Genomic DNA, 24,789 nt, shown 5'->3' with positions numbered 1-24,789 from the left:
ATGCTTGCCGTAAAAGGCGACTATGCTTGCCGTAAAAGGCGACAATGCTTGCCGTAAAAGGCGACTATGCTTGCCCTCAAAGGCAACTATGCTTGCCGTAAAAGGCGACTATGCATGTTGTCAATCACTATATTGTCTTGCTCAGACGTGATTATTTACAAACCGCCGTCATATAGCTGGAGTACTGCAGAGTGCGGCGTTAAACAACAAACAAATAAACAAACAAACCAGAAGATCCATGTTTTACGCTACATTCTGTTATCTGACCTCACTTTTACCGGTCAAACATTATAAAGAAATATGGTATCTAAGGAGAACGGATGTCGTTTTCTCTGTTAGTTACATCGGTGACACCATCGATGTCCATTTCCGTAACATCACATTTTGGAATTCTTCAACAATATAGCCTCAACGTCCTTGGCAAATTATAGATATTCTTAAGTGCGCAAGAGGTAAACACTCAACAGCATGTAGTGAAAACTGCATGAAACATTACACGCCAACACAAACAGATAGGAAGGATCATGGTGTGGACAGAAATAGCTGCCAGTGGATACACCCACTTTTGAAATAAACACGATATAGACACCCATAATGCCTTCCAAAACAGGTGGGAAAAGTGATCAAAACTTTCGTAATTACTGAAATCAACATTCTGAAATGTACATCCCAGCTGCTTAGGTAAGGTTATAGAATTAAGGAACTGCAACCCATTTCAATCTGCAATATAGGATAATACCACGTGTTAAGTATTGCAGAGGGACCTCACAGAATCTTAAAATAGACACAGTTCTTGAGGAATCCCGTTCTTTCGGGCATGCGCTGTGAAGAGGCCAGCTTTCTGTGACTGGTTGGGATAGCGTGTTGAGGCCAGCATAACCACTGAGACTTTTCCCAAGTAGTGTCCTTTTCATCCTCGGACATAATGGCGACCACTACGGTTCAGATACAGCGCCGGTCAGCTCAGGAACCTTGGGGATTCCGACTTCAGGGGGGGAGCGATTACCGGATGGCGTTGTGTATTAAAAAGGTAGGTAAAACGTTAGGCAGTTATTTGCGGAAGTATGCTCGACTTTTCTCCCCCTCACAGCCCTACACCGTTGCCCCGCTATGGGCATGGTTTGGTACACACAGGTTGCCGCTATAGGAGGTGTCCGTGTTTGATTTGTATGTCTTGTTACTTTGTTCATAATATAACACGCGCATTAAGGAATAAGAAAAGAACAGCGTGTGTCAAAGTTTACGGGGTGAATAATGAATATAGAATATATTATTTTGATTAAGGAGGGTCCGCAATAGTGATTCGAACGCATGTTGAATTATTTTATTTTAAGTATATGTTATAATCGATTTCTCGATGTGATGAGTTGACTGTGTTGAGAGGATCTCTTTCGTTTTACTCAGTAATTCACACATAGAACATTTAGGGGGAAAGTTTTTTTTTTTGGGGGGGGGGGCTTGGTCTTGGAATATGATCTCCTTTTATTGACAACTGTCCACATTCCACTAAGGTGAAACATAGAATGTTTTGTTTGGGGTTTCTAGCAATGTGATATGTAATCAATCTGAATGAAGCCATCTTATCTTTTAATTCATGGGAGTAATGGAATGGAACAATTTCTATAAAAACACAAACCACCCCGTGTAAATATACAATTTCGAACGGAACCACAACAGTTTATTTATACTACGTTCAATGCCTGCCACAAATCTCAGCACCTTATCCCAAATCTACAATCAGTATTGACAGCTACATTTGACCGATGTGTATTTCAAGTGGAGAATATAAGTGCAATAATCTTGGACGCGACGTTAAACCCCATTTCACCTCACCTCACCACCTCAAGTGGTGAAATCTACACCAGTCCTGGCTCTTACTTCACCATCATAGGTATGGGGATTGAGAATAATAAAAGAAACCGCACAGATTTCAAGCGGAAAGTTTGACACTAAAACGCTTCTATAAATAATTATAGCAATAAGTATGAGTGACTTTTGCCAAGGTTTGTTTTTATTATAAAAAAGTGACTCGTATAATATCTAAAACACGGTCTAAAATTCGGTTGTCTCGAACCGAGGCTATCGACTCGAATGGGTCTTGTCATATTGCTCATCAGGATCAAACTTGTACCTATCCATAAAAGCAGAAGCTTTCGAGTTAACACTGAAAAGTTAATAGTCACAAGCAGTATGGGTTATGATTATGATGATAATACATGATCCGTGATGATATACACTTTTATAACATATGTGATTATAACTTCAGTGGAAGAATCATATCACATTCATATTACGTCACTTGCGCCAGAAATATATATCAAGTCGATTTTCGTGAGGTTAAAAAGGGGTTAAACTTGTTTTCTTATTTATTTATTTATTTTTTTATTTTATTTTATTTTTTTTGTGGGGGGGATTATGTTAATAATATAACCCGGTTTCTCAATGATAAAAAAGTCGACACTAACAATATTCCTGAAGTATGTTAATTTCTATCAATCACAGGTTGTTGATATCATATCCAATTTCATTTTCTGTCAACCACTATTTGCATTCCATTAACAAACAATCCACAGCGCGCCATCGTCACTGCACATGGAATTCCAGTATCACCGATCCCCCATCAGTAACCATGGAAACCATCCCAAACTATCCCAAATACTAGCACACCAATACGATGTCTCCACGAGAAACCACGGCGTTACGCATCGTTATTCAACACAAATCTATTGTTATCCATTACGCACGTTTAGCCCGTGCTGCATGGGAATTTACCGCAGCATACACGCTGCTACAGCCGCGTACCTTGAACTAGCGGGAGGCGATCCAAATTAGTCCCCGGTAACCCAACACGCTTTCCCCCGCTGTATATGGGTGTGTGCTACATCTTCAGTTCCCACCAGTACACCGAGAAAACCACTCGCCGGGAGGACCGACCGACAAAGCAGCGATATAGCTTGACTGGGCTCCCGTCTACGCGCCAATGCGTTAACTGTTCGTAACCTCACTGTGCTCGTTGTGATAGAACCAGACGAGTGGGGGTATCACAACATATCTCGCGATGTTATCAAACGGTGTTCAAATAGGGCGGGGTCGGGGTTTTGGGTGCATGTGGCACGCACGTTTTGGGAAATGGCACTTAAAATGCCGAGAGAGTTGACGGCATGGAAGCTTTCTTAGCGACTTTCCTTGCTTTATATTGTCCGATCTGTTCTCACGCTAGTGTCATGTTCTGATCTCGACCTGTTTGGGTAGGTTCTTAATAGGTAACTGTTTTATATCAATACTGTAAAGAGGAAACACGTGTTTATGATGTTGAAATAATTTGAGCGGGCCTTTGTTCAAAAGACAAAGAAATAATGTCAGGAAACCTAACATAAATTTCATTTATAATGGATAATAACTTCACGATTTCAGAGTAGGTATGTTTCAAATTTAGATGTAGAGACGGTAGCCCAGTCGCCTAAAGCGCCGCAATTTGGCTGCGCAATTTCCTGTACAGGGTTGTGTCCCTTAGGAATACGAGAAACCTATGATCGTGGGTTCAAATCTCAGATAGCCTAGTTTCTGGGATTGTCGGCACAATATTCGTGGGTTTCACTTCAGTGGTAGACGTCTAGGGTCATTTCCGACGTCCCCCCTACTTCAAGCTGACATCATATACGGGCAAACTGGTACAAGCGGCTTTAAACTAAACTCACTCCAAACGTCAGATTGATCATACCATTTGTACAGCAGAGAGACGCACAGTTTCAATGTAATGATATAATCCATTACTTTTTAAACTCAAGTCATTCAAATATTTATTCCATTTTTCAAACACGTCCACCCACGCAATGTGGTGAAGTGTGAGTGCCCACGGGAATTTGAATCTCCTCCAAATAAACTTCTCCGAGCCAAGGTTACGAGGAAAAACAAACTAGATATTGTTTGGTGAGTGATACGCTCCCAGCAGCGCATAGCTGAATAGCGGGCGAAGTAACAGCGTATCACGTTAATCAAAACATGTCTAAACATGAGCAAAGAATGTGTTCTGGGATGTCACGTTTATGAATCTTTTTCTTTTTTTTCTGATAGAAACAAGTTTATCTGTATTAACATTCCTCGTATGTTACACTTTAATAGTAAACTGTACTATGGACAGATTAACTATAGTAGTGTGAAAGAATCGTGTTCTCTAACGTCCCTGGGTATCATACATATCGGGGGTCACGGGTGGCCCAGTCGTCTAAGGCGCCGCGATTCGCTGTGCAGAGTCGCGTCACTTAGGCACGCCAGAAACCTATGATTGTGGGTTCGAATCCCGGTTCGCCCCGATTATGTTTCTAGGTTTGTCAGCACCATACCCGTGCTCGTGGGTTTCACCGAAGTGGTAAACGTCTGAGACCTGCATCACTTCGGGCTTTCCTCCCACATTCAGCTGACACGCCGTGATATGACTGGAATACTGTTAAAAGCGGCGTTAAAAACCCAACTCACTCACTCACTCACTCACTCACTCATACATATCGATACACAAATTGACATTTCCTATCATCTTACATGTTATCTTCCAAATAGCATTCATCATTTCTAAACACCGCGACATAACTTGAATAGTGTTCAAAGAGCCGTTCAACCCAACTAACTCACTCACTCATCATTTCTCATAACGCCACGGAGATCGGCGTTAAACGACAAACACATAAATATAACGCCACGAAACTATGACGGTATGGAATTAGAGTTATCTTCCTTACATACAGTGAACAGGTCCTATCTCGGTGTTTGTAGGATGGGAGGTTGGACCGGATAGCTATCGCATGTATCATGTTTTAAAGAGAATGTCGGCTCCTTTGATTCATTGAAGGTGGTGAAAACCCGTAGATAGATAGTGACGGTGTATCAGGCCATTACGACGCTGTATGATGTAGTGTTTATCACGGACAGACCACACGCAGGGAATAGGCCGATGTGAACTTACTTGGTTGATATGCTGTGATTCTTAATGATCTTACAAGACACAGACAGCTGTTGCACAAAACAGTATCACACTCACAAATAGGACTTTACCCCGTTGAAACTTTGCCGCAATTATTATAGTGAGTGTGTATGGTTTTACGCCGCATTCAGCAATATTCCAGCACCATCTTGGCGGGGACACCTGGAATAAACTGGACACATTGTGGGGAATCGAACCCGGGCCTTCGACATGACGAGCGGTCGCTTTAACTACCAGGCTGCCCCAATACCCTTCAATTATTGGAAAGGAAGCGATAAAATATGGTTTAAACTATATATCTACAAATCCTTAATTTCAGAGCTGAGGCAATCTCGAATACTTGCCAAACCATTCTAAATGTCTTGGGGGCGGTCGGGTAGCCTAGTGGTTAAAGCGTTCGCTCGTCACGCCGAAGACCCGGGTTCGATTCCCGACATGGGTACAATGTGTGAAGCCCATTTCTGGTGTCCCCCGCCGTGATATTGCGGGAATATTGCTAAAAACGGCGTAAAACCATACTCACTCACTCACTCCAAACGTCTTGAGTGGGACTCCTTTCAAAAATGATTTCTCCAGGGTTTCCCCCAGAAAATATGACGATATACGCCGATATTAAATCTTAAAATAAGAACTATGAATGTTCAAATACCATCACTCTAGACTTGAGTTGGACTCCTTTTTTAATTTGATGTTATTCTCTAGGGTCTGGAATACAGACTTTGGGGATGGGGTGGGGGGTCAATGCACGTGCAAACAGTGTTTTTCACTTCCCCAATTTAGACCCGTGAAGGCGTTGGTTCGCCGACATTTATCACACTCGGTGGAAGACGAATGGCAGTTCTAGTTCTTAAAATAAAGCAATTACATATTTGAAAATTATCTAAGGACTGGTCAGTTATGATATTATTGAAGGGGGTAGGGGGGTGTCATGGATTTTGTTAAGATGTACTTGGTACTTGGAAGGGGGGGGGGGGGGGGGGGGGGGGAGCGCATGAAAGATAGGTTACATGAAATAGGAGGAATCGACAAACATGATTCAGTCCTGAGACCAATATCACCGGTCCACACACCCATCCCCACCCATTATATTTGTTCAAGCCAAAACGTGAAATATACAGCTGTCATCGCCAATGAATCATGGAACACCACTATACATAATAGTTACACACTGGCCAACCCGTGACACAGACAACAAAAATCAAACGCATAACCCATCCCATAAGCGATCACTTGGCAATGCACGTTTGCATGCTTTTCATGCGTGTCATCTTGACAGGTCAGATGAGTGCTGTCACTGCGCATGCGCAACGTGTGACTGGCGCACGAAATTCCCGTGCAGGATAGGATGTATTGTTGATATGTTGGAGCCGTTCCATTTACCGTTCAGCATGCCTATGCTATTATACACGACTTATTTCTGGAAACGAGCCGTACCTTCCCTGAGCGATGTCTAAATTCGCCCGTGGCTTCTCTTGTTCGTTGAGGTGCACATTACTTGACGTTTCTGCGTATTACAAGACTCTTTTAATCACTCACGAAACTGTTACGTCAAAACATTTTGTATATAAAATAAAGTTGACATCCTTAATTTCGAAAAAGCATCCCAATGATATTACTGTAAATCCAGGTTTTCTTTAAAAAACGTTACCGTGGGAAGGGTAGGGAGGGTACGTGAGAGAATATGTTACTAACTCGCCACTGCTGTAAGAGTCAACAAAATTGGATCGTGTGGTCAGGCTTTGAGATAAAAAAAACTGGCTTATTATACAATCGTATACAATAGCGTTGACTCGATTGCTAACAGGCCGCCTTGATGTGAGGCTTAGAACAACATGCTGTCACTCTCAGCACTCACTCCAATTCTGTGTGTATAGTTTGTTGTTTAACGCTGCACTCAGCAATGTTTCAGCTATATGACGACGGTCTGTGAAAAATCTAATTTGGATCCAACAATCCAGTACTTGATATCATGAGCATCGATCGACACAGTTGGGATACGATGACATGCATCAACCAAGTCAGTGAGCCAGACCACCCGATCCCGTTAGTCGCCTTTTACGACAAGCATAGTCGCCTTTTACGGCAAGCATGGGTTGCTGAAGATCTATTCTACCCCGTATCTTCTCGGATGGTGAGGCAGCCAAGTGGATAAAGCGTTCGCTCGGCACGCCAAAGGCACGGGTTCGATTCCCACATGGTTACAATATGTGCAAACCTTATTTCAGGTGTCCCCCCGCCGTGATATTGCTGGAATATTGCAGAAAGCGCCGTGTACTCACACACTCCGCTGTGTATTACGCTCGAAACGCTTGCTCGTGGTGACGCAAGAGTAAGTTATGGAACTTATTATGCGCAATGTGCTTATATGACGAAAATATAAGATTACGAAACATACACCTTTTGCTCTAATGACCCCCCTATATCATCCAACCCACCCCCTCCCGTCACCTGGGGAGATTGGGCAAAGTGCTTTGAGGGGATACCTAGCCTGGTATTTAGAAGCACTGGCGTATAATGACCTATTGCAGCACGCAGCATCTGGCATTTATAGTCTACAATGGAGAGGCATGAGAGAATAAGTAAATATGTGGGTAAATGACAACCCGGCCAAATCCCCGATGCTGAATGTGTAGTTCTCAATCGTTTATTGCATAGCATAGAAAACTGACAGATATGTTCTTTTATAAAGGATCGGGTTTGAATAGGATTATTTTTAGTAGTATTTTCTTTTTACAATTCTCGGGTTTTCTTGGTTTTTTGCTTTTAACCACGGGTTTCGTATACCGTACCTACTGCATGTTGGCCTGACGATCCAACTCTTAAACCAGAAGGTTCCCTTGCGGCCCCTCGTGTGTGAGTGAGTGAGTTTGGGTTTACGTTTTTTAGCAGTTTCCCGCCATATTTTGTGATACACGGTGAGGTACAACATATTGGTTTGTACCTTTGTCTGGAATCGAACCCAGATTTTCGGCCTGACGGACAAGCGCTTTAACCACTAGGCAATCCAATCACTGGATTGTCTGGTCCAAACTAGATTATTTACAGTTCCCACTCATATAGCTGCAATATTGCTCAGTGTGGCGTTCAATAACATACAAAAAACAACAACAGACAAACTTATTCAGCACTAAAAGTTGCTCGTGGTAAACGTCAAAAACATGCACCACTTTCCTCGGTGGAAAATACAACTGAAATACTGTTCTAAGCGGCGTTAGACCAGAATCACTAACTCAATAAGTGAGTGAGTTTGGTTTTACGCCGCTTTTAGCAATATTCCAGCAATATCACGGCGGGGGACACCAGAAATGGGCTTCACACTTTGTACCCATGTCGGGATTCGAACCCAGATCTTTGGCGTGACGAGCGAACGCCTTAACCATTAGGCTACCCGACCGCCCCCTAACTCAATAAGGATGACATGACCACCAAACGCATTTTGCTTCCGGAGTTTTTCTTTCATACAATAACTGAGCGTTATACCCGTGGGGATTCCGAGGGCGAATATAGGTCTTGGTTGATTGCAAGTCAAGATACCCCCCAATTGCGTGGATCGATGCTCATGGTATCAATCGATGGATTGTCTTGTCTAGCCAGGATATTTTACAGACTGCCGTCATATAACTAGAGTGAGTGAGTGAGTGAGTGTGGTTTTACGCCGCTTTTAGCTATATCCTAGCAATATCACAGCTGGGGACACCACAAATGGGCTTCACACATTTTACCCATGTCGGGAATCGAATCCGGGTCTTCGGCGTGACGAGCGAAAGCTTTAACCACTAGGCTACCCGACCGCCCCTCATATAACTAGAACATTGATGAGTCCTGCGTTAAAACAACGAACAAACAAACTTGAGTGTTCACTCGTATCCACAAAGTGCACCTCCTTTACCACAGAGGGTATTGGTAGACCAGTTTATATAAGTAAATAATACATGCCATGTGTCAATACAGAGTTACATGATGGGAAGGATCCTCACAGTGTTGTTCAAACGCCCCCTCCCTTATTATCCTCGCGCATATGGATGATCGGGGGAAACACCAGACAATGCCAACATAATGTAAACCTCCCCAGCCCATGTTGTTACAAGTGTGTATTCCATTCAACCGACACGTGCCACAGACGTTCTTCCATCTCTGAAGTCCCATCTGCCAATGACGTCATCGACATTCCTGTGGTCTAACAACGTTAATTCTAGAGCTCAGTGGTCTCCATTACCAGTATTGTGAACGTGGTTTCTGCGAAGCTGGTAGACTTGCACAAGTCTCTAAGGCAATGGTTATTGGTTTACATCATAATTCATAGATTATATAAAATATATGAAAAGGTTGTCCTTAAAAACAAATGGCGTCCTTACTGTCCGCTTGTCTAGACTTGCCTTCATAAGGACAGAAATGCCATACATTCATCGACCTATCATTCGGTAGAGACTTAGAGCAAGGCTACGAAGCCGGTAGAGCGATGAAACACAGGAACCGGTAACCTTGTAAATAACAAACGTGTAGCTCGGGGTAGCTTTCATGTCGAGTCATCACTTCCAGTAGAAGCCACACATACTCACCTCCCTGTTGTTCCAACGGGGGCACGGGTGGCCCAGTCGTCTAAGGCGCCACGATTCGCTGTGCAGAGTCGCGTCCCTTGGCCACGCAAGAAACCTATGATTGTGGGTTCGGATCCCGGTTTGCCCCGATTATGTTTCTAGGTTTGTCAGCACCATACCCGTGCTCGTGGGTTTCACCGAAGTGGTAAACGTCTGAGATCTGCATCACTTCGGGCTTTCCTCCCACATTAAGCTGACACGCCGCGATATAACTGGAATAGTGTTAAAAGCGGCGTTAAACCCAACTCACTCACTCACTCACTGTTGTTCCAACCTGGCTCCAGGTTAAAATTTCATGAATATATATAATACAACCAAAAGCAAAAGCAACTAAAAAATATAATTGATAAATGTGATAGGGAATGGCCAAAAATGTCCCTACCACGGTCATGATATAGTGGTTTGTTTGTTTTTTTATTTATTAACTCCGCACTCAACAATAATCCAGCTATTTTACAGTGGTCTGTAAATAATCGTGTCTGGACCAGAAAATCCAGTGATTGATATCATGAGCGTCGGCCCACGCATTTGGGATGCGATGACATGCATCAATCAAGTCAGCGAGCCTGACCACCCGATCCTGTAAATCGCCTCTTACGTCAAGCATGTGCTGCTGAAGACCTATTTTAACCTCGATATTCACGGGTGCATATTGTGGTACCAGCTAGAGACTTTATTAATACACCCAAACGCAAAACTGTGGTCATTAAAGACGATTGATACCATTGTTCATGCGCATACCGGACGCGCATGTAACGGCGAGTATTTGTAATGCGGTTACGTCCCTTTGACTCGCGGCTAATTGCATAAGAACTCATAGAACATTCGTGACCAACTCGTGTTATTCCGGGACAAGCCGAATAGCGACTCGTGCCCCTCTCATGGACATTTTTGCGACCGGGTTCCGTCTTAGCGCAGACGGGCATACCTAAAACAATTGTCAACACGTTGCGTAATGGTTCACATTTATTTCCCCATATATTATATATATTTCAGATGCAATTTAAAGCACATCGGGACATGAAGAATTATACAATATGATTGAACACATTTAACTGTGTCTTGGGTATATTTTTAGATGCAAGACATATGTAAAATCAGAGACCATATCCCGATATATGGTCTCTGGTAAAATCAAAAATTATTTCCGAGGGATTCTTTGACGAAGAACCTGAAATCATACGCGCATTCTGATTGGTTTGTCGCATTTTCGCACATAACAATCATCGATAAGGGGACGAGTCTTCTTGCAGGCTACGGAAAGGGGCGAGTGGTGACAAATGCTCATAGAAATGTAAATTTGGGTAAGAGTTACCTCTCCTGATTCATTATTTTAGGGGTATGCTGTGTTGATTGAAAATAATTTGAATATCCTCTGGTAACATGTTGTTTTTATTTTATAATTTTATTTTACAATGAATAAACATTAGAAATAAGCCAGTTTGAAAAATATCTTGATTTTGTAAAATGCTTTTTTGACTGATGAATCAATTTTTTTGGAAAATGTGCTTTTTTTAAAGTCAAATGATGTGTGAAATTAAAAATGTTTTGACTTGAATTTTCATTTTTCTGTTTTGTGTCATATCAATACTGTAATATGTCTATTTAAAAACACTAATTTAATAATCAAACTTTAAAATGACCATTTTAGCGGTAAAATGATTTTATTATCCGGTGCCTCTAGATGGCGCCATTTATTCAAAAAATTCCGTGGTGATTTGGGTTTTTTATTGCGTAATTTGATTCAGGACATACTTTCCTACAAAATGATACCAAATATACCCATTTCTTGAATTTTTTTTTTTTTTTTTGTATTTTGAAACATATAAATGAAACACATTCTACAAACATAAACATCCGCAGTTGGCCGCTTGAATGGGAAGTGAAGAATTGCAAATGGTTTCATGCGTTATACTCTGGATATGAATACTTCATTGATTGTCATTTGTTGTCATGGAAACCGAACAAATATAACTTTCCCAAACTCCGAAATAGCAAAGGGGCGCATTTCATGGCTGAAGAGATAGATGTGCACCACAAATACATTCGAACTTTAGAGATATGAATTAAAAAGTGTGACTTTAAGGACAATTTCTCATATATCTCACGTAAACGCCACATACAGAAATATAACCAATAAAGTTATTTTTATAAACAAAACCTATTTAATAATACATTTTTCAAACTTTTCTGACCAATGAAATGTTCAAGCTATGAAAGTAAACATCAGATTCACCTAAACGAAATTAGAAATTAGAAATTAAACATGTTTGATCGATTAGAAATATGCTGCACCCCTCCAATTCACATGCTTTGGAGTGTAATTGCTTGAACAGCTCCTGACGCGGACGTTATTTCAATTAGCCATGGTTCACCACCTGACCAGCGCTCCCTAATGACACGCGTCGTGGCAGAGTAAGCACTAAATTGTGAAGTGGTCTAGGAAGTTGAGCCAGACACCGCGGTGGCCCCGGGATGAGATGGCCCCAAGCCCCATGCCTCCATGACGGTCATAATAACGGACTAAATTGAAATATAAATTTTAAACTGTGTTTCCCTAAATCTTCGCTATTTTTCTTCTTTCTCTTCTGCCAAGTAAAGAATTAAATGTGATTGAACATACGTGTAAGTCTATATGGGAGAAGGCGATCTGCGTTCTGGTGTATACATTTGACCTATCCTATTTATGTGAGTAACGGATTGTTTCCGTGTGTGACCAGCTGATCGTGTGTCATCATACCCCTAACGAGCGGATTGTTGCTCATACTGTCAACCACTTGTATATGATACGTATTGATACTGTATGGTACGTATTGATACTGTATGATACGTAATGATACTGCATGATACGTATTGATACTGTATGATAAGTATTGATACTGTATGATACGTATTGATACTGTATGATACGTATTGATGCTGTACGCTACAAATGGGAAGCGCCCTGTTTAGATCAACAATACCTCGTATCAAATCTATCCCTATATTAATGTCACGTTTTCGATAATCAATTATTAACAATTACTCGGTTTAAGTAAATAGCAGCTTTTAAAAAAGACTGCATTGAGAATGGTGTGGCAGGTTAAAATTTAACATAGAAGGAGCAGACAAAGCCAAGGATCATAATCGATCCCGAACTGTGTATCCTGGTATCGCTAAGGGCATAACCCCGCACATAGAACTGCGGCGCATTAGACTAAGAGACCCGTGAATATCTACCGGGGTAGAGAACGCCTCCGTGGTCTAGTGGTAGATCGTCCGCCCGGAGAGCGGAAGGTTCGGGGCTCGCGTCATACTAAAAGACGTTACATGATGGTACTTATTGTTACTCTGCCTGCTCTCGTCATTAAGGTGCTAAAACATGGACTGGTCGGCTCAGTCCGGACTAGTACAAGCAGCCCCCCACACAAAAACACGCATGCACGTCGCTATATAACTGCAATAATCTTGGACGCGACGTTAAACCTCACCTCACCTCACCTCACCTCACCTCACCTCACCTCACCTACCCGGGTAGAGCATTGGTCTTCAGCAACCCATGCTTACCGTAAGAGACGACTGTGCTTGTCGTTGGAGGCGACTAACGGGATCGGGTGGTCAGGCTCGCTGGCTTTGTTGATGCATGTCATCATATCCCAATTGCGTAGATCGATGCTCACGATGTCAATCACTGGATTGTCTGGTCCAGCCTAGATTTTTTACATTTACAGACCGCCGTCATATAGCTAGAATATTGCGGTACTGCGGCATTAAACAAAACAGGCAAACAAATGTTATAAGACTAGAGTATATAGACCGGGGTGCTGGGACACTAATAATAACGAGACGTCGATAAGAAAAAACAACGCAGTTCAGCGAAAAGTAAAATTCGTGCAATAACGCGCTTTTTTTAACAATCATCGCTTCATGTCATTATACCAAGAAACATAAACTGTCCCGGACAAAAAAAACTAAAAACAACCTGTGTCTGAAATATTCTGAACTGGAAATTGTTTTTTTTATGGAAAGTACGTTTGTTTTATTAGAGTGCACGTGCCCCGTGCTCCCTACAAGCGTGCGTGTGTGGATCCCGCCAGCGAGCTGACAAAACAATGACAGCAAGTGGGCAGTTTGCCAACAGAAAACCCTCGCTGTTCTGCTGTCTCACAACCTGTGAAGACAGGAATTCGTAGCTGTACACAAATACATTTTTTTATTGACGGGCTCGTGGGATACACGGGTGAAGTGGTGAGGTGGAATTGGGTTTAGCGTCGCGTCCAAGATTAATGCACTTACGTAGCGACGTGCATGCACGTGAGTGTGTGGCTGGTGTACGAGACAGACTGATGCCGACTTATGGTGCTATCCAACTGAGATACCATGCCGAAGTTTAACATGAATACCCCACCCAGACGCAGTATACTGACTTCGAGCCGACCAGTCCCTGTTTTAGCCCCTTTTAGCGCCAGACAGGGTAACAAGTACCGTCTTTTAACGTCTTTTGGTATGAAGCGGATGGGTATCGAATCCCGGACCTTTCGCTCTCCGAAATGTGTTTATTTGCGTGCAGCCACGAATAGCATGAACATGTATATATGTTATATTGTTACACAATGGTTTTGTTCAGGAAGATGATCTCGATTATCTGTCCTGAACATCAACTATCCGGAGCCGCCCAAAATCGACTGACAGTTAGTCCCAGAAATAGAATTACCTTATTTAAAAACATGTATCTACAAATTAAAAACATTAAAATCAAAATGAAGCCAAGAACAATCCTTAATTTCAGGCCGAGAGATGAGTCAATGTAGACTTGCCAAATCATTCTAGACTTGAGTTGAACTCCTTTTTAATTTATTCTCAAGGGTCTGCGAGACGGATTACCCACAGGAACATATGATGAAAAATATACACCAATAATAATTCTTAAAACAAGAGCTATGAATGTTCAAATACCATAAATTGCCAACACACTTTATTTTTTTTATTAAGCTTAGATACAATTTGAAATTTTCATTTTTATTATTACAAGATGAGTAGAGTATTTGTGTTAATATTTGTGTTACATTATTTCTTTCTCTCCTTTTGCTGGGGTCAAATGTTGGTCATTAATCACCAGCATGCGGCATGGTATAAGGGCCAGTCTGTGAATGGAATGTACTCTGTCGGGGAACTTCAAACAACACAATCACTGTTCAGATCCAAGCAAATTACGACCACTGGAGTAGTGAGTGAGTATGGTTTTACGCCGCTTTTAGCAATATTCCAGCAATATCACGGCAGGGGACACCAGAAATGGGCTTCACACATTGTACCCATGTCGGAAATCGAACCCGGATCTTCGGCGTGACGAGCGAACGCGTTAACCACTAGGCTACTCGACCGCCCCGGAGAATATAGTACATACAATTGGATGGAAGAAGGGTTCACGCAAGTATATGAGTCTGAGCAAGGTTTATTGGACCCCGTGGGGAATCTTTGGTAGAGTAGGTCCCCCGGAAGATTCGGTAAATGGATCCGTGGTCAGACTCTACGGCTTTATTTATGGCAACGTCATCGTCCTCCGTCAATGTGGATCCTTGCTCATGCTGTCAGTCACTGGTTTACCTGATCTGGACTAGATTACTCGCAGGCCGCGGTAGTATAGCTGACTGCGGCGTAAAACAACATACAGTCACTTGATATTTAGACGGCTACAACGGACAAGTAACTGAATTGTGTAAACGAATATTCTTCTGTATTGTATGCTACCTTACCACATTTCTCCTAATTGTATGTATGCAACAAATGTGTCGGGTAGTGTGTCGGGTTGTGAGTGGATGGAATGCTGTTTTAAGGCACAGTGAGTAATATTCAACATGTATAACGGATTCCTGTAAATGGCCGGGTAAATCAGAGGTTGGTGGCACGAGAGATGATTGTATTACAGAAATAATCGGTTCAAAGAAATACTGGGAAAACGTACTTTGCCTACGGGTTTACAATAGAAATATAAACATTCCCTGGACCTGCTGGATGTCCGGAGAATAAATGTGTTGTGAGAAAAACACTATTTGGTTCCTCGTTTCAGAGAACATGGAAAACAATTGCATGTCCTATCTCTGACGACAATCCCACTCCACCCCAACCACCCACACCAAAAAATAAAATAATAAAAAATTGAACAGAGCGCTGAAGGATCAGAATGATTCATTTTCAGGTCTAGATCGCCCTTTCTCCAATTCCCTCTGTAGCGAGTTGTACGACTCTTTCCAGCGTGTGCTGACCGTTAGCCGTTGATACAGAATGGCACGTGTGGTTACTTATAAAAATGTCAGATGGATATCAGTACCCATGTTGCTGATAGCGACCATGTTACCAATGTTGAAGACGTTACTCACTGGAGGTGAAGATTTTGTTTGTAATGTTACAACAATATATAAGATTGCTTCCATCGAAGCTGGTGATCGTTACGAACTCGACTTGTCTTCCCCTTCCTGAGCTTGGGATTCTTCTTTGTCGTGTTCTCGCTTACTCTCGCTTACTCTCGCGAGATCTTATTTAATACCTTCCATCTGGACCTGTTGTCACATTAGAGATCGAGCTGAGGATACTCTTGTATATCCTTATCCCTGCTTGTTATTGTGACATGTTCGCACTCGCTAAACTTGTGTTTTTCTTTGTTTGTTTGTTGTTTAACGCCGCATTCAGTAATATTCCAGTTATATGACGGTGGTCAGTAAATAATCGATTCTGGACCAAACCATCCAGTGATTGACAACATGAAAATCAATTTATGTTAATCGCGTGATTATACTTTTTTTTTAGTGTCGGCATCACTTGCCTTTTCATACAATGGTTAGTGTTATCGATGTGATAAACCAACCAACCCAAATCCTCCCCCACCCCCGGACTTTCAACCGCCTCCGTGGTCTAGTGGTAGAGCGTCCGCCCGGAGAGCGGAAGTTTTGGGGTTCGATCCCATACCAAAAGACGTTAAAAGATGGCACTTGTTGTTATCCTGCCTGGACGTGACGTTAAACCCCATTTTACCTCACATCACCCGACTATCATTTTGATAGGAACAAGCAGCTACATTCATGTTGACAAGGTGCCCCAACGAGATGGGAGTTTCAGAACCTATGAAACAATCATAGGTTTCATTTAGAACTTGGGTACAATGTGTGAAGCCCATTTCTGGTGTCTCCCGCCGTGATATTGCTGGAATATTGCTTAAAGCGGCGTAAAACCAAACTCACTCACTCATATAGAACTGCAGCATTACCGTAGGGCCTGGGTGGGAGACTGACCAGCAAAGAGGCTCAGTAACTATAGGCAACTCTGTTCAACCGCATCAGTTATCAAGTGCTACCACAGGTCAACCAAACCTGAATCATACCTTAGTCAAGGCGGGTTAATCAGAGTTGGCCTGGGTTTTGAAATCGAACGCAAGAAGATAATTACTCACCAGCTTGAAAGCAACAGCCAATCAAGATGGAACCACAAAAGATGGGAGCTTCAGACCCTGTGGAAAGTCTAGACTTGCTTCGTTCAGGGCTATAGAATTACCGCAAGGGCTGGGCGGAAGGGGAAATATTGGTCAGGAACTTTGAGACCGTCCCCCCTTTTCCCATCATGACTCTAAGTGTACTCCAGTCGGTGCCCTTCTATCTGGATGTATTTACACCATGTTGCGATAGTGTACCATGTGTCGGATTAGTTCACACTGTAACCTCGATCGGCCCCTTAGTCAAGAGAGGGGGGCTATCGCAAAGATAAAACTGTCCCTGAAAATTATGCTTCAGACTCACTCACTCACTCAGAGATCATCGATCATTAATCAGTTACCTTCGTTTTGATGTTTTTCAATGTTGAGTTTTATATCACACCAACAAAGACATACTGCAGCACTATCTTTTTTAAAAAAAGACACTGACTTCACTTTTTCTCACTTCTTTTTCTCCAGGTACTAAGTACTAGGTATTTGGAGTGGAGGGGGGGGGGGGGGGGGGGGGGGGGCCTTCGGTTATTTCACTTAATCTGAACATCCCTATAAAAAACCTAACAAGCTGGTTATTATGAAGTATTTGCCCCAAAGATAAAACCTAGGTTTAATTGCCCACATCGATGTTAAACACATGGAATATTTCAACAGACATAAATAAATACATTTGAGGTGTTCATATCTCTGCGAACTAGAATTGACAGCTGTAGTTATTTAAACATAAGTATTCTATATGTGTGTGTTTGTAAACTCCCAATCACCGTTTAATTTAATCAGCCGTCTAAGCTTGAGTGGAGATACGTTCTTTATCTGGTGTAAACACTCAAGTCTCGGAGGAAGATGTCTATTTCACTCCTCAGCAACGAACATCCCTTTGGGGCATGTCAGCAGCGATTCACGTGCAACAGCTCATCCGCCTCGGGAAGTACAACCAGACGTTGATAGCGTGGGCTGTCCTGGTTTGGTATAACAGTACCACCAACGTCTCTCATGGTGTTGCCTTTCCTGGCAGAACGTGGAAGCTTGTTTACTTCACATGAGGTCAAAGTTGACGTTTGTTGTGCAGGTGAGGAGAACGGACGTTTTTAGATATCGGTACTACGGATAATTACACGCGATAGTGTTGATCCTAGGTATGTGAGGGGTCGCCCTATTTAGTACACGAAATCAATCTGTCTTGGAAAATTACATACGGGTTTGTGTTTAGGGATAGCCGAATATTATCAGATTAGGTGGATTTTACTTCATGTTGTATTTTGCTCTTGGTGTCATATACAGCGGTGTAGTTTATCAGATATGTCAGATAAATTATTTACATGCACATATGTTTAGAATAGATTGTTAAACGCGGCGTAAAAATATCCTCACTCACTCTTGTCAGAAGTGGAATACTCTCGTTAACAATATGATGATTTACAACCATTAAAATATTTGCCGCATGTTTGATATCTTGTGACTTTATCAAATCTTAATGCATTCACATTATGCAGTCCAGCATGACTGTTTGGTCAGATTTGACCGCCTCCGTTTTGTCTGCCCGGAGAGCGGAAGGTCAGTTTTCAAACTTCTTGCCGCGTCGTACCACAAGATGGTACTTTTTGTTACCCTGCCTGACGCTCAGCATCAGTGTGGCTAAACCAAGGACAGGTCGGCTCGGATTCAGTGTACTGTTTCTGAGTGGGTATTCATGTTATACTGCGACATTGCGAACCCGAGGCTTCGGCGTGACGAGCGAACGCTGGGAGGAGGTGTCCGGCAGTCATTCCGGCCAATGGTGGACACAGGTCTTCACGACTACCACGCTTTTGATGATATAGTGACGTAGCCGGCACATACAAATACTTCTTCGTTGACATTTGATGAACACTGTTTCACTTTGTAGTCTTTCAAACACACACGTGCCCCACATATTGTTGAAAGTCATTGACGGGTACAATGTGTGAAGCCCATTTCTGGTGTCCCCCGCGTGATATTACAAGAATATTGCTAAAAGCAGAGTAAAACCATACTCACTCACTCACTGTAAGTCATTTAAGAAGTCACACAATGTATTTCTTCTAAACCATGTATGCGTTTTTTGGGGGGGCGAGTTTATTTCTCTGTGGTTCGCTATAAGATTGACCAGATTGTTTCTGATATTACTCACGTATTTGATGAAGAAAGTAATCAACAGACTGGGTATACTGCTGACTTTGTTTGTTTGTTGTTTATCGCCACACACAGCGATGTTCCAGCTTAAAGGCGCCGTGCTGTGAATAATCGCGTCTGGACCAGACAAACCAGTGATTGATATTATCAGCTCGATGACATTCCACCCAATCCATTCAGTCGCCTCTTTCGACCGGTTGCGGGGGGGGGGGGGGGGCAGTTCTAATCCGGAATCCCCACTGGGGCGCTGGCTGGTACAACATAACACTTGTCAATGTGTGTGTGAATAAATTCTGAGCTTCCCTCCTCCATACAGAATGTTTTATTTAGATAACTACACACGTGGAATTCATTCCAGCTCCTTCCACGCGATACTGTTCCAGACTTGTACAAGATTATGTTCCAAAATAGACATGTTTGTGCAATATGTCATAGAATAACGCCTGACTTCCTCTTGTTCACTGTACAGGGAGATATGTGTTGATATACCATAGGGCGAGCCTACATCAAAATGTTAGTTTTCATATGAGAACCGCCTTACAACGAGACGCCGGCGTGGAATGCAATGAATGTTTTTTTAGCTTACGATGCCGCTTTATAATGAGGTTGTAATGATATAATGCGTTACGTTGATTTCAAAGGTGATTTATATATAGATCATGCTGGCGAGAGAACATAATATGCTGAGTCAGGGGAAAACAATGAGTTCATGTTATGTAGGGGGCATATGTGTGGCGGAAGTGGATATCAGTCCATATATGTGTGTACGTCTGCATGTATATTTTACAGAAAATCAGTAGCCCCAACATTCTATATGAACACTTGTCTGTGTCAGCGTGTCACGGACATCGTGTGTTTTGTTCCATACTGAGGTGAGGTGAAATAGGGTTTAACGTCGCATCCAAGATTATTGCACTTATATAGCGACGTGCATGCACGTGTATATGTGTGTGTGGCTGCTTGTACTAGTCCGGACTGATGCCGATTTATAGTGCTAGCTCACTGAAATACCATGCCGCAGTTTAACATGAATACCCCACTCAGACACAGTATACTGACTCCGAGCCGACCAGTCCTTTTTTTAGCCCCTTAATGCCGAGTGCCAGACAGGGTAACAACAACTACCATCTTTTAACGTCTTTTGGTATGACGTGGCTGGGGAACGAACCGGTGAAGATCAATGGCCCATTCGTGATCACTCGTCTCATTCAGGGACAAGCCGATTGGCGAGACATTCCCAACTCGTGGCCAATTTGTCGACATATTTCAGTATTCTCACGATTGTCAACAGCGAAAACAATAGTTAACATCTTTGATATTATAATGATAAAAAACGGTTGACATTTATAACCACAAAGTATGGCTTTGTGAGTATTGCGAGTGTCACTTTGATATATTTTCGGATACAAACTGTACCAATAAACATCAAATATTAATTAAGGATTCTTTGACCAAAGTACTTACAGTTATACGCGTATTCTGATTGGTTTGTCGCACAGAACATTGATCGAAAGGGTGACGAGTCTTCTAGGGAGAGGTGACCAATGGTACATGACCCGCTTTGAGACGTTGCAACATTGTTTTACCTTGTGACCATGACCTTGAAAATAAGTTATTTTATTATAATCAACAAATTAACGTTAATAACATTTTAGTTAAGTGTATCACGGGGCTTTCTTTAAACTTGCAGGTCGAACCAGGGTCACCGAGTCAAGGTCATCTGACCCCCGGTGACATCATCCTCGGTATCGGAGGGAGAACCTCTCAGGGCCTCACACACGCTCAGGCTCAGAACATGATCAAAGGGTCGGGCAACGCACTCATGCTTAATTTACAAAGGTAGGTCACGCCAATATGAAAGTTCAATATGATTACATTGACAAGATCATCAGCGCCTCATAGGCGGTTGTAGGGGCTGATTAAAGAAGGCCCGGGGTCAAGGCTAAGCAGTTGTCATTGAGAACGCGTGGATCGTTGTTTATGTTTTTTATTTACTGGTATATCTTATTTACAGGCCGGCGTAATATAACTGGAATAGTGCTGGCTGCGGCGTTTCACAACATTCACTCACTCCCACATTAAGGACCAATGAAACAGCCTTGGGGTCCAGCATTAACAGCGACATTTTAATTGACTCCATGTTGTGTGATGGGTGTTGGGTAGCCCAGTGGTTAAAGTGTTTGCTCGTCATACCGAATACTTGGGTTCGCGTCTCCATAGGGTCATTGTGGGAAGCATGTTGTTGTGGCCCCCAGTCGCAATACTGTTGCGATACATGTATGTCTGATGGTGACGTAATAGCTAACTCACTCACTCGCCGGGGAAACGGGTGGCCCAGTCGTCTAAGGCGCCGAGATTCGCTGTGCAGAGTTGCGTCCCTTGAACATGCCAGAAACCTATTATTGTGGGTTCGAATCCTGGTTCGCCCCGATTATGTTTCTAGGTTTGTCAGCACCATACCCGTGCTCGTGGGTTTCACCGAAGTGGTAAACGTCTGAGACCTGCATCACTTCGGGCTTTCCTCCCACATTAAGCTGGCACGCCCTGATATAACTGGAACACTGTTAAAAGCGGCGTTAAACCCAACTCACTCACTCACTCGCCTACCCATTGTGATATTGCTGACATATCTTTAAGGGGAAGTAATACCATACTCACTCACTCGCTCGCTCTGTATGATCTGAGTGGTTGCTTTAATGTACACCATTTCATTGTGTTACCCGACCGTGAAGATCCGGGGTAGAATAGGTCTCAGCAACCCATGCTTGCCGTAAGAGGTGACTATGCTTGTTGTAGAGAGGCGGCTAATGGGATCGGGTGGTCAGGCTCGCTGATCATCTTGGTCGATGCAAGTTATCGTATCTCAATTGCTTGGATCGATGCTAATGATGTTAATTACTGGGTTTTCTGGTCCAGACTCGATTTTTTACAGGCAGCCGTCATATAGCTGGAATATTGCTGAGTTCAGCTGGAATATTGCTGAGTTTGGCGTTGAACATCAAACAAATCGTGAGAAGATATTAACACGTCATACAGCTGGAATATTGCTGATTGCGGCGTTAAACAACAAACAAACAAACAAACATTGTGTAACCCTACTTATATTTTTTTTTATCATTTTGTCTCATTGTTCGAATCAAGAAAACTACCGAGTTACAGTAAACTATGCTTATAACGAACTCAAAGGGACCACTATCTTTAGTTCGTTATAAATATAGCTCTTTGTACGCATTTCGAGTGATTAAATATACAGAAATTGCCGGGACAATAAAAGTTCGTTACATCTGTCAGTTCGTTATAAGCGTTTCGTTTTAAACATACTTTACTGTATATCCCACGTGCCACGTGCTTTATGACACATAATAAATGGCGATTTCGTGTATAAACTACCATCTTATCGTTTCAGGGGTGGTGAGAATTTCGACCACATCAAACCGAAAGGGCCTATCAAGTTTTCACCCTGGAAACAACACTAGCATTCGCACTGCGAAGACGTTTTGAACAACGACTTCCATTTACGAAGTCAGTGTGTCACGTGACAGTGAAGGTGAAATGTCAAGGTCACGCGCTATTTCACCTTTCACGGCATGAAACTTTCCATGCTGTTCTGCTTTCAGTACAAGGAGGTTTTACATTGGATCAGAAGCGGATATTCTCATGCATTTTCACCATTTCCATAGACAGGCTGCTCCGTGAAGGCGATGAAAATTTCAAGGCTGGGAGGAGTTAGTGTTGATTGGATAGTCGTGATCACGTGGCTAAATGTCATGTGCCTCCGGATTGTATGGTAGATTAGCTTCCTTAAAACGAACCCTACAGGTCTGCGATTAAAAAATCTTCTTTATTATGGAATGATGCAGTTTTGAATGAATTTACAGGCAGGAAGTAAAATGTCAAACTTCCTTATATGGATATTGTATTATCACGTGATCTATCCCGATTTCAGGCTTGAATTGTGACTGACACCACTTTCATCTATGCATTTATCCTATGCAAAGGTTATTTCTTGCAAGTCCTATTTTTTGTAGACACGATATTCTAATTGCAAGTCGAAATATAAATGAAAATTCAGAGCAAGATTTATGTTAGATAATGATTTAGGTGATATGGAATTTTAATTCACAAACTCAAAAAGAAGCGCCATATTAGGTGATAGACATTTTATTGGAAACTGTCTATATTGTTTTATTGTACTTATTATTCATAACATCGTGAATTATCACAAGTAACACTTATTTATGTGATACTGTATCTCAAGGAGTGTTTATTGCTCACAGCGTTCTGTTTATTAACATCACGAGTATATTACTGTCGAAATTAAGATTTTAATTCTAAGAAACCTGAATATATCTTAATGTAAATGAACAATTTCAAAGCCATTGGAATCAGTACGTATTATATTGTATTGAGCAATAGAAGTTTTTAATTCCTGCTGTATGTCTCTTTTCGTTTTTCTTCTTAAAATTGTTAAATGTATGGTCTATATAAGTTGAAGTTTACATAGGTATTTTGTACATTTATTGTTTTACGGTTTATCTCAAACACTAGTGATTTTGCTGAAGTTATGTATTGTACTGTGTCAGAAATCGTTGCCCGTTTCATATAAATTTTTATTATGTTTATACTTTTCATAATGTCATGCTAACATTTGCTGGTTTAGAATTTAAATGGTGATTATCTATCACAAATAGTGATTTTTTTTTTGTAAATGTGTATATATTTAAACGATTGAGGTGTCTCTGCCCAATTTTTCCACACTCGAAAGAAATCATAAATATGAAATTTTGGATTTTTTAATGACAGTTCCAATCGTAAACTGGAAAAACAGAAATGATATTGAACAGTGATAATTTATTTTAACGCCCCCAAGACGGTCCTTAATAGATGTAAAGAATTATAATAATGTAAACTGCATATCTACGAATGTGTATTTCCGTGTTGACAGCCTTGTCATGGCGGTTGTAGAGTACATAGGCCGTGTGTGCAATGTATGATAGATGTATATATCGTCAGCAAGGTGTGTACATTTCGAGTGCATTATGTTAATAGTTGCGAGACGGTCCCTAGTTGACCAGTGGATAGTTTCAGAACCCCGCGTCGCCCTTCAGCCTCCGTCCATTGTCCTACATGTATTAAAATATTTTTTTCATTTTAATATTTTGTTTGTTGTGATATGAACTTTGTTTGTTGTTGTTTTGTATTTACGCCAGTCAGCAATGTTTGAGTTATGTCACGGTTGCATGTAAATAATTGAGAATGGATAGGATAAAACAGTGGGTGATACAATGAGCATCACCCCTCACGGCTGTGTAGAGTTGCCGCCCTTGGGCGCGTGCTCATGTGAATATGTCCTCAAGACCTTTACACAAAGAGGTATCGAATCGGAGACATGATTACATTTGAATGAGATTGACATCAAACTGACACGCCGTGATATAACTTAAATCCCATTGAAAACGGCGATAAAACAAACTCAATATTCCAGGGCTAATATTTTGTTCACATAAACATCTCAAAAGGTTAGGGGGCACGGGTGGCCAAGTCGTTTAAGGCGCCGCGATTCGCTGTGCAGAGTTGCGTCCCTTGGGCACGCCAGAAACCTA

At 42.0% G+C, this 24,789-nt stretch overlaps 1 protein-coding gene across 1 annotated transcript; it reads left to right on the top strand.

Moving 5' to 3' along the window:
* The first annotated feature begins 794 nt into the window (after nucleotides 1-794).
* Nucleotides 795-24,341, top strand: LOC124135469 (PDZ and LIM domain protein 4-like). Its single transcript, XM_046500817.2, has 3 exons — nucleotides 795-1,030; nucleotides 20,877-21,025; nucleotides 22,593-24,341. Exons 1-3 carry the CDS (start codon nucleotides 926-928, stop codon nucleotides 22,660-22,662), a joined length of 324 nt encoding a protein of 107 aa, XP_046356773.1. The 5' UTR covers nucleotides 795-925; the 3' UTR covers nucleotides 22,663-24,341.
* Nucleotides 24,342-24,789: the final 448 nt, after the last annotated feature.

This window comes from Haliotis rufescens, unplaced genomic scaffold (assembly GCF_023055435.1).
Source record: "Haliotis rufescens isolate VD_foot unplaced genomic scaffold, xgHalRufe1.0.p SCAF_6, whole genome shotgun sequence".
Classification (NCBI taxonomy): Eukaryota; Metazoa; Mollusca; class Gastropoda; order Lepetellida; family Haliotidae; genus Haliotis; species Haliotis rufescens.
Note: the sequence above shows the minus strand (reverse complement) of the source record. Positions and strands in the feature narration are given on the sequence as shown.